At 37.7% G+C, this 13,901-nt stretch overlaps 1 protein-coding gene and 1 pseudogene across 1 annotated transcript; both read left to right on the top strand.

The window, feature by feature from the left end:
- The window catches only part of LOC109082456, a 34,532-nt pseudogene extending 22,239 nt beyond the window's left edge, over positions 1-12,293 (top strand).
- On the top strand, positions 1,739-10,331 carry tlr9 (toll-like receptor 9). The gene is made up of 2 exons (XM_019087489.2): positions 1,739-4,084; positions 6,479-10,331. The coding sequence occupies exon 2, from the start codon at positions 6,482-6,484 to the stop codon at positions 9,674-9,676; it is 3,195 nt and encodes a 1,064-aa protein (XP_018943034.1). The 5' UTR covers positions 1,739-4,084; positions 6,479-6,481; the 3' UTR covers positions 9,677-10,331.
- Positions 12,294-13,901: the final 1,608 nt, after the last annotated feature.

A 13,901-nucleotide genomic window follows, 5' to 3' on the forward strand; every position in this document is an offset into this window, starting at 1 on the left:
TAGAAGTGAGCTCCATGCATGAACTGTGTTCCAATTGACATGGTCCCTTCACAGTGTTCATTGCTCCCTAATCCCTAAGTTTACCTCACTTCGGAACATTCATTCACGGATTTGTGCTGCGCAACGTCTTCACACACGGAGTGTGACATCATATACTTCGGTAAATAAATACAATTTAAATTCATGTCTCACACACTTCAGTGCACTTTGAATGGAACATATACATTTGCTTTGAACTGGAATCATGGCGGAATATCCTGTGATGTCCATTTCGCAGGGCACTTACGTTTGAATACGACAAATGTCTGAAGCGATAAGAGAGACAAACAAAATGTGCAGAGCAGGAGGTTGTGAGGACTGGAATTGAGAACCGCTGCTGTGTAATGCTTTTGCTGTCTTTTTTATTATTTTTTTTGGAGCTTATAAAATGTCTGTCACTTTAATTACACAAGAACCAAAGAGCATGCAACACCAATATTGTTTGGTGGTAAAAAGTATGTTTTATGGACTTGAATGACAGGAGGCTGTGTAAATGTCAGAACTTTTTTTTTGGGATGAACTACACATTTGAGCCAAAGTACTAGGCTAATATTATAGTGTCAGGGCCATATTGGGCATGAATCACTTGAATAAATCTTTAGTCAGTGATCAGGGAAGACCCCCCCCCCCATACTGTATGTCATGTATGTTTTGGTCAGGATAACATCTCCTTACCAGGAAACGTCGGTAGGATGTAAAAGATGTGCAGGTATACACTAATACTTACTGAGCTCCTACTTCAATCATCAGTGTAACCAGATAATGTTTCACAGCCTTTTAAATATTTACATATACATGTTGGCATACTATTTGTGATGTTTAAAATTACTTTGGATTTGGCTGTTGGATTTGTCATATTTGCAAAGTTCTGAAATTTGGAGGCTCTTCTGGAATTTGTGGCATATGTTTTGTGATTTATACTTTCAATACAGCATACATAGTTATGCATATTCTCTTTGTTTACCTCTAAACAGTTGGCAGTAGACAGTGTTTTGAAGCAAGGTGACTTTGACGAGCAGAAGATTGCTGTGGCTGGAGGCTCTCATGGTGGATTCCTGGCTTGCCACCTGATTGGACAATATCCTGAGTTTTACAAGGCGTGTGTGGCACGAAATCCCGTCACAAACCTGGCCACCATGATCGGCTGCACAGACATTCCAGACTGGTAATAATAATAATAATAATAATAACAATTCTTTACATTTATATAGCACTTTTCTGAAATTTAAAAATTTATGGCCGTAGCCAGGGTTTTGAAAATTAGTGAGGTCTGGGGTGGGGTTAAGAATTGTGCTATAATAACCCCTACAAATAGGCCTTTATATAATAACTCATTATTAACACTAAAAATATCTTAATCACGATTATTTAACACGATTATGACGGGGCCATATGACCAAAACGTTATATGAGTGATTTATTTAAAGATAGTGATACATATCAAATATACTGTATATTTCCTGAAAATAAGGTTGCTATGACATCTACATTGTAGAGACCAGCGGAATTTCAAACCAACAAACAAAAATAAAAAAATAGAAAATTATTGAAAGTAATTAAACTGTCAGTAATAAAAAAGCAAGGGACAAATACAATAGAATAAAAAGATACAAATTAAACAAACTGTGCTTTAAAGGTGTTTTTTTTTTATGCAAGTCTCAAGCAGTTTACAGTCTACTACAGAAATGAATAATCAAAATAAAATAAAATGGCATAGTCCTACTCAAGACCAGTGTGTGATTTTGAATTTGTCTTTTGATGTTTGATTAATATTAAGCACACAGTTGCAGCAGGAAAATAGCCTGCTGTCACTTTAAGAGTTGCACTGATCCAATTTACCGTTACATGCGTATTTTCATTCTCAACTCTTTATGTTCATTTATTACATGACCGACAAAGATGAATGATCACCTGTCACCGCATTTTAACACATTTTTGCGTGTATTTGACCGTTTAGGCATGTTTCACCTTGTAAAGATGACTTTACATGTCCGTGTTCTGTTCATCTCTGAGCGCATACATCTTCCTGAGGAGCAGCACAAGTTCTTTTTAACGCTTTTAAAAACATGAATAAATATACTTCTGTAAATCAAGCACGTCCCATTTTGCAAAAGTCGTGTTACATGACTTTACTGATTTGCACATGAAATTGGGCTTTTATGGAGGAACGAAAGAGCAGCGCTGGAAAAGGGGGTGGAATGGGGTGCAATAATCGTTTTATCTCGATTATTGTATTTTGATAATCGTTGGAGGCCAAAATCGAAATCGAAACTGTTTTTCGATTAATTGCACAGCCCTAGATATCGCTGACCCTAAACTGAAACTTCCCACTTGATTAACTCTCGAAAGTATCAAATTTAGTGGAAAAAATAAGTCCAAAGCCTGTGCCCTCACTCCCAACTCTCTCAAGCCTTGTTTACTCTTGTACTCTTTACCTTGTTTACTAGTGTCTTGCAGCAATCATGCCACGGATGCTAAACATTGTTGCAAACTGTCTAGACTGAATTAAACATGCCAGACACTCTATAGCAGGGCTATTCAATTGGCGGCCCACGGGCCTTATCCAGCCCTGCAGTCATCTTCACCCGGCCTGGGGGAAGAGTCGCACACACGCCTAGAATTGTTTTTGCTCTAATTAGTTTGTCCACAAGGTGGCAACACTGGCCCGGGCCATTATTTCACAGCCGAAAAAGAAAAGGAAGAAACTCACCGACAAGCGCTGAGGAGATTAAGAGATATCCGCAACTCTAGTTTAAATGAGTATAATGACCGTGCTATCTGGACAAGTTGATTGTCAAATGGAGTTTGAAAGGATGTGCGTTCGACTTACCTCATAAACACGGTCTTAAATGAGTCCTAAATGACTGTAAAATGTTGGGAGAAAAGCGAATGTGTGTGTGTCAGATCCGCCGCATGTGCATCAGGTTTTAAAGAGATAGTGCTGCTTTTAAATTGAAACCTGATGAAGTCTGTCATTGATGTAAAGCAAAGAACAAAAGAAAAAGGAGAAATCACTCCACTGCTCTAGTCGCTGATTAACTTTGTAGTTTTAATAAAGATTAATTTATATTCATTTTATAGTTTATACATATAGGCTACAATTTATAGTGTATGTGAAGACTGTTTTAAGTGTTGTAAGATTTTTGGAAACTCAGTCAAAATATGTGTCTTTGTGATATACTGATGCAAAAAGCACTTGAAGGGGTTCACAGGCATATTGTGTGATATTTGAAGAAGTTATTATGATATTAATTAAATGGAATTTACACTAAACATCATCTGAAAGACTTCTTACTGTTCTTACTCTACTAACGGTTTTAGTTTTCAGTTTCAGGCAAATTGTTTTTTGAGCCAAACTGTTTACCGTGCTGCACTTTCAGTGTAGCTACTTTAATTTTTCCTATGGTCTTCTGCTTTTATAATATGGTTCCTTTCTGGGATATGTACTAAATGACTTTCTGCATTCTTTTCAATGAAATGTGACTTTCTGTAAGGCTGAAGAGTAACTTTCTTTCTTTAAAAAAAGAAACTGTGAAAAAGTGTCTCTGTGATACTGATCTGCTCCATCAATATCAGTCTCACAGTGAGTACTAGCAGAAGATTTTATCAGAGTGAGTACTAACAGAAGTGAAATGCTATAATTATGAAATAAAAGAAGAAGCCAACCAATAAACAAACAAATTCGGTTCTGTGCAAGAGAGAAAAAAATATATAGTTTGGGCTATAGGCCCCACAGCCCTGTGCTTTCCACTCCTCGAAATCACTTGTCATTTCATCCATTTCTCTTTTTTCAGTAACTAATCTTTATCCAAGAATAGCTATTACTACTCCATTTTGTCACCATTTCTGAACATCTGTTCGTCTACTCTGTGCGTGTGTGTGGGTGATTGACTTTCACATACTGCAGACTTTTCTTTCACTTCCATGAAAATGTGCACATGGTTAATATAAATACTTGGACCTGGCATTTTATTTAGTTTCTTTGCTTTCCCTTCTGAATGTAAAAGATACACAGTGTTGTGGAGTTTTGGACTGCAAACCTTTGGTAAGTGATTTATTTATTTATTTATTTTGTGTGTGCGTGTGTGTTTTAAATATGTTTGAAATAATGAGAAAATGTAACAGAATTTACAGTAAAAATATTCAATACTATGTAAAAAAAACCCTGTGAAATAATAATAACAAATATTGAAAATGAATTTATTTGCAATTATGCTATATAATGTGTATATGATTGTATTGTCTTATTTACTTATTTATACACTCCAGCCCATGCAGTGGTGTATAAAGTACCTGAAAGCCATACTCAAGTAAAAGTACAGTTATCTTACCAGAAAATGACTTTGGTAGAAGTTGAAGTCTATAAATAGCATTAAGATGTATTTACACAGTTTATGTATTTCAGAGGGGACATGGGTGCATTTAAACTGTAGTCACAGATACATAAATAGGTCTAACGCCAGTAGGTTACAGCAAGTGACTGTTAAAGGGATAGTTCACCCAAAAAAGAAAATTAGCTTGTGTTTTACTCACCCTCAATGCATCCTAGGCATGTACTAGACAAACCTAGACAAACATTCTGAGTTACATTCGAAATTGTCCTGTCTGTTCCAGTCTTTATAATTGCAGTGAATGGTACCCGTTTCTGAACCCGGAAAAAAAAGTGTATACATCAATCATAAAACTACTTCACATGGCTCTGGGGTGTTAATAAAAGCCTTCTGAAGCGAAACGATGACTTAGTTCAGTTTAAGAAAAAGTTTGATTCTTAACTTTATAAACTATAATGTCCAGCCTCCGGTCGCTCAAGCAGGAGCCTTCACGACAAGGCGTTCATATGACATAGGCGTAACGAAAGGCACAATATAAGAGAGTGATGAACGTGGATGCACAGAGGAGAAAGCAAAACAAAACACCTGTCACAAACTTATTTAAACATCCCGGGTATTGACACGAACACACGATTTTAATCAAAACAGATACAGCTTACTTGTTCACATGGTTTCTTGTGCCGTAAGCAAAACTTGGTTCTCGCGAGATTACACACTTCTCCCCGGAGCTTACAGTATTCTCCCCAGATCTTACGTCGCACCTTTCGTCACGTCTACGTCATAGTCTCGACCACCTTGTCGTGAACGCCTTCTTGAGTGACCGGAAGCTGGACATTATAGTTTACAAAGTTTTAAGAATCTACATTTTTCCTTTATGAACACCCCAGGGCCGTTTAGAGTAGTTTCATAATGGATAGATACACTTTTTTTTAATTCAGAAACAGGGGCACCATTCACTGCAATTATACAGATTGGAACAGACAGGAAAATTCTGAATATAATTCTGAATGTGTTTGTCTGAAAGAGAATGTCAGACAGGCCTAGCATGCCTTGAGGGTGAGTAAAACACAGGCTAATTTTCATTTTTGGGTGAACTACCCCTTTAATGAGTGAGTCACTGAGATTCAGCCGATTCATTCAAACAGACGATTCATTCAGAAACAAAGCATTTGACTGTGTTAATGAGCGAATCACTGAACCATTTATTCAACTGATTTGTTCAAAAAGCTGATTCATTCAGAAGGGAAACACTGTCCATTGCTCAGATGCAAAACAGTGTTGTGTGCAAAATTGAGCAAAAACAAGAAATATTATGTCTAAAATGTAAGTCCCTTATTGCTTTACTGAACTTGTATAAAATGATTATTAAATGTGTTCATGCTGATATCTACAGAAAAAAAAAACTACTCTTTGTGTGATATAGATTGTTAACTATTAAATTATATAAATATGAAAAGCATACAGAAGCATATTTGGGTCTGCAATTTAGAATACCTGGAATTTAGAGTTTTAATAGACTAATAAATCAATGTGCGTGCACTCTGTGTGATTTGGTGATATAGCCTACTTGATAATATCACATCGCACATCATTACAACACTTACCATATTATTGCAGATCATGCTGTAGATCGCAGAACCAAAACTCGACTCAGACATCCGCGGTTGTGCGTGCACATGTTTGCACATGAGCAAAGGTGTTTTTTAGGAGTTTAACTTGCAGACGCCAGACCACTGATTCGTCAAACCTGCTTTCCTCTAGTCCGTGTTCTTCTGACTTCTGACTATTTTGTATTAAGTAACTAATATGGTTCCAGGAAATGTTTTGCAGTAAAAGTAGTATACATTTTAATTAGGGAATGTAGTGGAATAAAAGTAGTACTAAAGTTGTCTTAAATATAAAAACTCAAGTAAAGTACAGACACCCAAAATACTTTAGTACTTTAATGAAGTATTATTACTTCGTTCCATTACACCACTGAGCCCATGGAATGTACTTTGCAGTTCTCAAAGGTTTGTGAATATAGCATATTAAAAAGTAAATGCCATTTAACTTGCATAGCTGATTGTTTGTTTGTTTTCCTAATGTTCTTGTTCTCTTGTCTCTAGGCCATGTTTGGACACATGTTGTATCTGGCTCTCATACTGAATCAGTTTAATCATTTTGCAACTTTACATCCTGAATTCTATCCATGTGAAATTCACACTACCAAGGATGGAGACATAAATGTGGACTGTCAGCGCAGACATCTTGCTAACGTCCCTAAATTCACATCCCTCTCTGTTATATCACTCAACTTAAATGAAAACCATATACACCACATTAAAGGTGCCACATTTTCTGGATTAGCAAATCTCAAGCATCTCAGTTTGATGTGGAACTGCATACCAGATCGTTTTAAGGAGCTGAGATGGCCTTCATGCAGCCTGAAAATTGACCCTAATGCGTTTAGCGGACTTAAAAACCTAACTTCCCTACAGTTAGCAGGGAACAGCTTGAAGACCATTCCTCCTCTACCAAAGCAGCTTGAGATTCTGGGACTGGAATTTAATCACATCTTTCAAATTGTTAAGCCTCTAGGTACACCGCTACTAAAACAACTATTGCTAAACAAGAATTGTTTCTATGCCAACCCATGTTATCAGTCTTACTTTATCGACCCACGTGTGTTTCAAGATCTCCCTGAGCTTTTGAACCTTACACTGAGTTACAACAATGTGACCATTGTTCCACCATATCTTCCACTTTCACTAGAAAGCCTAGACTTGGGAGAGAACAAGATCACGCATATCAATAAAGAGTCTTTTGCAAATCTTAAAAATCTGCGACACCTTAACCTAGGATGGAATTGCCAAAGGTGTGACCATGCTTCTGAGCCCTGTTTCCCATGTCCTAACAACCAGTCTCTGAATCTGCACCAGGATGCATTTTTGGATCAAAGGGACTCTCTAATTAGTCTAAGCCTGCGAGGCAATTCACTGCATACAATTCCTCAGCATCTCTTCATACGACTCCACAAGCTCCAAGAGTTAGATTTATCTGACAACTTTTTAGCCTACGCCATCCAGAACGGCACCTTTTATGAAGAGCTCCGGAATGTTGTGTCCCTCAGTCTTCTTTATAACTATGAACCCCTGACATCCTTTTCTGAGTTGATTCTGTCACCATCCATAGAGAAGATGACGGCTCTACGAGAGCTGCACCTTAGTGGACTATTCTTCAGAGTACTGTCAAACCACAGCCTTGCACCTCTGGTCAAGCTGCCAAGATTTGAGTTCCTAGAGCTGCGAATGAACTTCATCTGCTCTGTTAGCATGGATGCCATAAGCCAGCTGAGAACATTAAGGTGGGTGGGGCTTTCCCAAAACATGATTGCTTTCAGTTCATGCTTTTCAACCTGCACTAGTGAAGCCATACCAAACAACTACCGAACCCTTGAAAAACGTGACAATGGACAGCTCAACTTGCAAACTCAAAAAGTCATCCTACCGACCTCAGAGCTGAATACTATGCAGGCCTCTGGAGAAGATCACTGTTTTTTTTATAATTCTATATGGCATTTCAAAAAGCAGATCTGCTCTAAAAAACTGTTTTTTGACCTATCTCAAAACAACATCCCATGGCTGAATGCAAGTACTTTTAGAGGCATGGAAAAAGTGGTATGCATAGATCTGTCCTACAACTACATAAGTCAGACTTTAAATGGCCAGCAGTTCACACATCTAAGCAAGTTAGCCTACCTTAATATGGCTAACAATCGCATTGACCTGTACTCTGACAAGGCCTTTCAGGAGATAAGTGGCACACTAAAAGCTCTTGACCTCAGCAATAACGAATTCCACTTTGTAATGAAGGGTATGGGACATCGCTTCACATTCCTTCCACACTTATCATCTCTTAAAATACTGAGTCTAGCGAACAATCACATTGGTCTCAGAATCTCTAACATTCTTAATAGTACTTCTCTGAAGTATCTTGATTTCTCTGGAAATCGTTTGGACATAATGTGGGACTCTAGGCGTAACCAATACCTACATTTCTTTCAGGGTCTTACTAACCTTACACACTTAGACATTTCTGAAAATCAGCTCAAATCATTCCCCCCAGAGGTAATTGTAAACTTGCCTTCGAGCCTCCAGATGCTGAGAATGGACTCTAATGTGCTTAGTTATTTCCCTTGGGGCAACATCTCAGTTCTCAAGCAGCTCTGCCACCTGAACCTTAGTTCAAACATGCTTTCATTCTTACCTAATATGCATTTTGAGCTTCGTCTTGTAAGCCTGGACCTAAGTCACAATCGACTAGTTGTGATCCCAAAGGCTTTCCTTAGTCAGGCAATAAACCTTAAAAACCTAATGCTTAACCACAACCAGCTGAAGATCCTTGATGTGCAGGCTCTTCCCTTGTCATTCCATAAAGGTTATACTTTCTGTCCTGCTGGGCCGCATAAAAATAAGTCATCCTGCAAACTCGTGCTGCATGCCAATCCTTTTACTTGTAGTTGTGTAATCTCTGGGTTTGCCAAATTTCTCAGAGAAACATATTTGGATATCCCACACCTCACCACAGAGGTTCACTGTGGTTATCCAGAGTCATTGGCTGGTGTTAATGTCCTCTCGATAGATCTTCACTCATGCCAGGAGATATTTGGGAGTGTTGCTTTCCTGTGTACTTTATGGTTGACATTGGCAGCAACCAGCATTCCCCTCCTGAAGCATCTCTATGGTTGGGACCTGTGGTACTGCATCCAGATTTTATGGACTGGACAAAAGGGACACACTCCAGTTAATGGCGGCAACATGACGGATAACCAATACGATGCATTTGTGGTCTTTGATACGAGTAATAAGGCAGTCAGGGATTGGATCTACAAGGAGATGGTTGTGAGATTGGAGAACCGAGGGAGATGGCGCTTTAGACTTTGTCTAGAGGAACGTGACTGGATGCCTGGAGTGTCATGCATAGAGAATCTCCACAAGGCCGTTTACAACAGCAGAAAGACAGTGTTTGTATTGACTAGTCCTAATGGCTGTTCCCACGAAAGTGGGGTCGTCCGACAAGCCTTCCTCCTGGTTCAGCAGCGCCTTCTAGATGAGAAAGTGGATGTTGCAGTTCTAGTTTTGCTGGACCTTCTCTTTCCAAAATTCAAATACCTTCAGATGAGAAAACGGCTCTGCAAAAAATCAGTTCTGTCCTGGCCCAAGAACCCACGAGTGCAGCCGCTCTTCTGGAATAATTTACGTGTCGCTCTCGTCTCTGACAATGTTAAAGCCTACAACAAAAATGTCACAGAGAGCTTCTTCTAAAAAAAAGTAAACAGCTGAAAAATAAAATTATGGACTTTCATATCTAAATAAATACTTATTCTTTAAGCTATTTATTAATATCATATAGGAAAGTTATTTTCATTCATAGGTTAGCTGCCATTGACTTCCTTTTACATGGCACGGCTATTTATGTGAGACGAACAAGACAACAGTTTTTGTACACACCACCTGCAAGGGGAGTAAATGTATTATGTTATGTGGTGTGTGTGTGTGTGTGTGTGTGTGAGAGAGAGAGAGAGAGGAACTAATGCACCTGTTGGACCACATACCACACATTCTTCTGAATTTTAAGCATTTGTACACTTTCAGTTTCATGCAATTACGTCAAAAAATAGTGCCACAGTTTTTATAGCGTAGAAACTCCTTTCACTTATAAGAAAGCTTCTAAAAATAAATTTTAAGACATGACTGTTTGCCGTTTTTGTTGTTGTAATAGTTTATTCAGATGTCATTATGATTTGTAATATCTGGTTGCAGAGGATGTTATTCCTTTTAATGCATGGAAATTATATAAACATTTTTTTGTGTCTGTTTGTAGAATTATTGGACCTTAATTTATTATAACTTTTGTAATTGATTTGTATTGTGATTATTTCAGCTGTGATTTTGTATAGTTCACACATTGTAAAGTTCAGTAGAGTCACAAAAGAACAAGCTTTGTTAATCTTAAAGGACACCACAGTAATTTGAGACAGCAACAATGACATATGTTTCATGCTTGTTCTGATGTCTTTAGTTCCATTCATTCTCAAAATTTATTTTCTTATTTTCACTTTTTTTTCCACATATTGTATTTTTGTGTTGTTCATCGAAATAAAACGGAATAAAAAATATAGAACCAATTTTATTGGTATTTAAATTATATAGTCTTGTCTTGCAGCATATAACATATTCACTGAAGAGTTTCTGGCACAGAGTTCTGTAATTTACTGTAATTAATCCCACCTAACATAAAACCTTGTAATCTACCATACATTGTCATACTGAATCTCCAAAATAATGTGGAAACAACAGCAACCAAAAAATTTAATTTAAAGTACGGTTTTTTTTTTTCTTTCTTAAATTATAAAAAAGATGCCATTTAACACATTTAACTATACAGATTATCAATGTTATAAGTAATGAGAGTAAGTATATTTTATTTTAATACTTTTAAAAATAAAATGAGTAATTATAACTATTTAAATTTACAATAATTTAAATGAAAGTCAGGACCATTGTAGTTACTAATTTTTTATTAACAATTACACAATATTAAAAGATTATAACAATTTTTAATTTAAAGGGCATCTATTATGCCCCTTTTTTTACAAGATGTAGTATAAGTCTTAGGTGTCCCCAGAATGTGTCTGATAAGTTTTGGTATACGGTTGTCTGAGCACACACATTTTGCAGTTTGACATACTGAGTGATTGCGCTTATTTGTGCGGCTTGCCATCTACTGCCCAGTGTGTTTTCCAGTTTGTTTGTTTTTTACTAAATGCTTTGTCATTTTTAACGTATGATTGATAAACTCAGCTTGACATTATACATACCACCGAAGAGCTATTTAATCATGTCAAGAGTGGTACTCAGTTTGTTCTGCCGTCGTTGATGGCTATACCTGATTATTTGTGCCGCACACTGTGCCTTTCACCGGGGAGGAATCGGTAAACAAGTAAATTACTTTTTTACTTCCCGCAATCTTGACTTCTGAACTACCTCATAACTACCTCATGACTGTAATTTTTTTGACACTTCTCGATCATTGCGACGAGGGGGAGGACAGGCTTCTGTTTTTAAACAGACGTTTTGTTGTCCAATATTAGTGACTGATTGTGAAGTCTATTCGAGCTTTGAACTTAAGTTGTTTGTACTGGAACTCGACAACCTGGCGATTTCAGAAATTTATCATCCACCCAAACTGCACAAAGATTCATTAATGAGTTGTCAGAATTTTTAGGGGGAATTATTCCTAATTTTGACAGGCTTATAACTCTAGGTGATTTTAATGTTCACATGTGCTAGTTTAGCTAATTCTTTGGCCAAATAATTTTTGAGCCTTACTGACTCTTTTGATATGGTGCAGCTAGTGAATGCCCACACCCATATTCATGTCACACTCTTGATCTTTTGTTATCACATGACATGACAGTTTGTGATTTAGAAATAGAGGACCAAGTTATTTCTTATCATAAACCCATTCTTTTACAGTTCCAGCTAGTTTTAGTGCTATTCCGCCTCCTAAAGCTGTTTACTGGTCTTGGACAATTTCATTAACTACTAGCATTGACTTTTCTGCTGTTTTGAGGAAGTGGCACAACTGGCTGAATGGTGTGGCACTAACAACCTGTCCCTCAATGTGGAGAAGACAAAGATGGTTGTGATGGACTTCAGGAGGAACTCCCCCCACTGACAATCGACAGCTGGACTGTGGAGAGAGTCAGCAGCACTTAATTCCTGGGGGCTGCACATCGCCGAGAATCTCACCTGGACCACCAACACCATGTCACTCTCAAAGAAAGCACAACAGTGCTTACACTTTCTCCGCTGGCTGAAAAGTGCAAGTCTCCCTCCACCCATCCTCACCACATTCTACAGAGGAACCATAGAGAGCGTGCTGACCAGCTGCATCACTGTCTGGTACAGGAACTGTAGTGCAGCAGACCACAAGACCCTCCAGCGGACAGTGAACACAGCTGCAAAGATCATCGGTGCACCTCACCCCTCCATCATGGACATTTCCCTTACACGATGCTCCAGCAAAACCAACAGTATTGTGAAGGACCCCACCCATCCCTCCCACAGTCTCTTCCAGCTCCTACCAACAGGAAGACGGTACCGGAGCATCAGAGCCCGCTCTGCCAGACTGCTCAACAGCTTATTCCTCCAGGCTGTACGAGCCCTGAACTCAAATTACCCCGCCCTCCTCTGAAACCCCCACACAAACCCTCTACCTCCTGAAACATGGACCATCTCCCATCCTACACCCACCAAACACCCCCAACCTCACAACCCTCTACCTCCTGAAAAAGTGTCTGAAAAATATATATATTTTTTTTTTTGCAAATCTCCTCTATGCGCACTAGACACTTTTCGCACTCACTGCTGTGTGTACTTAATCCCACATAAGATATGTTTACATACTCGTGCACCACAAATCGTCTTGCACTGTTCCCCAGCCTGCTGCTTGACTTACAATGTTTCTCTTTGCACATGAACAGTATTATGTGAAGCATTTGTATAGTCTATATATTTTTCTTTTTCAGTCTATGTATAGGTAAACATTTATATATAGTATATTCATATTTAAAATCTTTCAGTAGGTTAGTTGTGTATAGGTACAGTATTTATGGGAAGCATTCGCATAGTTTGTATTTTTTAGTTTATGTATAGGTAAACATTTTTTATATATAGTATATTTATGATCAAAATCTGTCAGTAGGTTAGTGGTGTATAGGTTTATACTGTTTTACTTCATTGTTGTAAGTCTGTATATATGTAGCGCCATGGTCCTATGAGGCACGACATTTCGTTCCACTGTATGTCCACACATGTAGCGGAATGACAATAAAGCTCAACTTGAACCTGAACTTGAGCAACTTTTTTTGTTATTTTGAACAGTTGTCATTTTCTGCAAATAAATGCTCTAAATGACAATATATTTATTTGTAATTTGGGAGAAATGTTGTCAGTAGTTTATAGAATAAAACACATAAAACATACCTATAAACAGTAAAACCAGAGAAATAGCTACTTATTAGCATGGATATTTTTAGCATATTGGCTGATTATTAGTACTTATCAAGCACATATTAATGCCCTTTTCTGCATGACCGTATTTTAGATCCCGCAGATTAGGAGCTTGAGGCAAAAGTTGTAGTTAATAGTTAACACTGAGAATTGGACCTTAAAATGAAGCCCAAACAAACATATTAAATTAACACTAATTATCACAAACAAACAAAAAACATAAATAAATGTTGTTTGCAGTAATAATGGTCAATTGTTCAATCAGTAAAAAAAAAAAAACTTTAAAAAGGATTGCACAACTGTACAGTAGGTGGCAGTATGCACTAAGAATGTCTTGATTTTTCTTAATGTCTTTTCCCATGGTGACTCCTTGGATCTGAACTTACTCCTAGCTGTGTTTTTGGAATCAATTATGAGTAAGATAGGTTTAGGGTGTGTTGGTAAGTGTGATGCATCTTTCCAAATAAAATTT

Source organism: Cyprinus carpio, chromosome B8 (genome assembly GCF_018340385.1).
Source record: "Cyprinus carpio isolate SPL01 chromosome B8, ASM1834038v1, whole genome shotgun sequence".
In the NCBI taxonomy this organism is placed as follows: domain Eukaryota; kingdom Metazoa; phylum Chordata; class Actinopteri; order Cypriniformes; family Cyprinidae; genus Cyprinus; species Cyprinus carpio.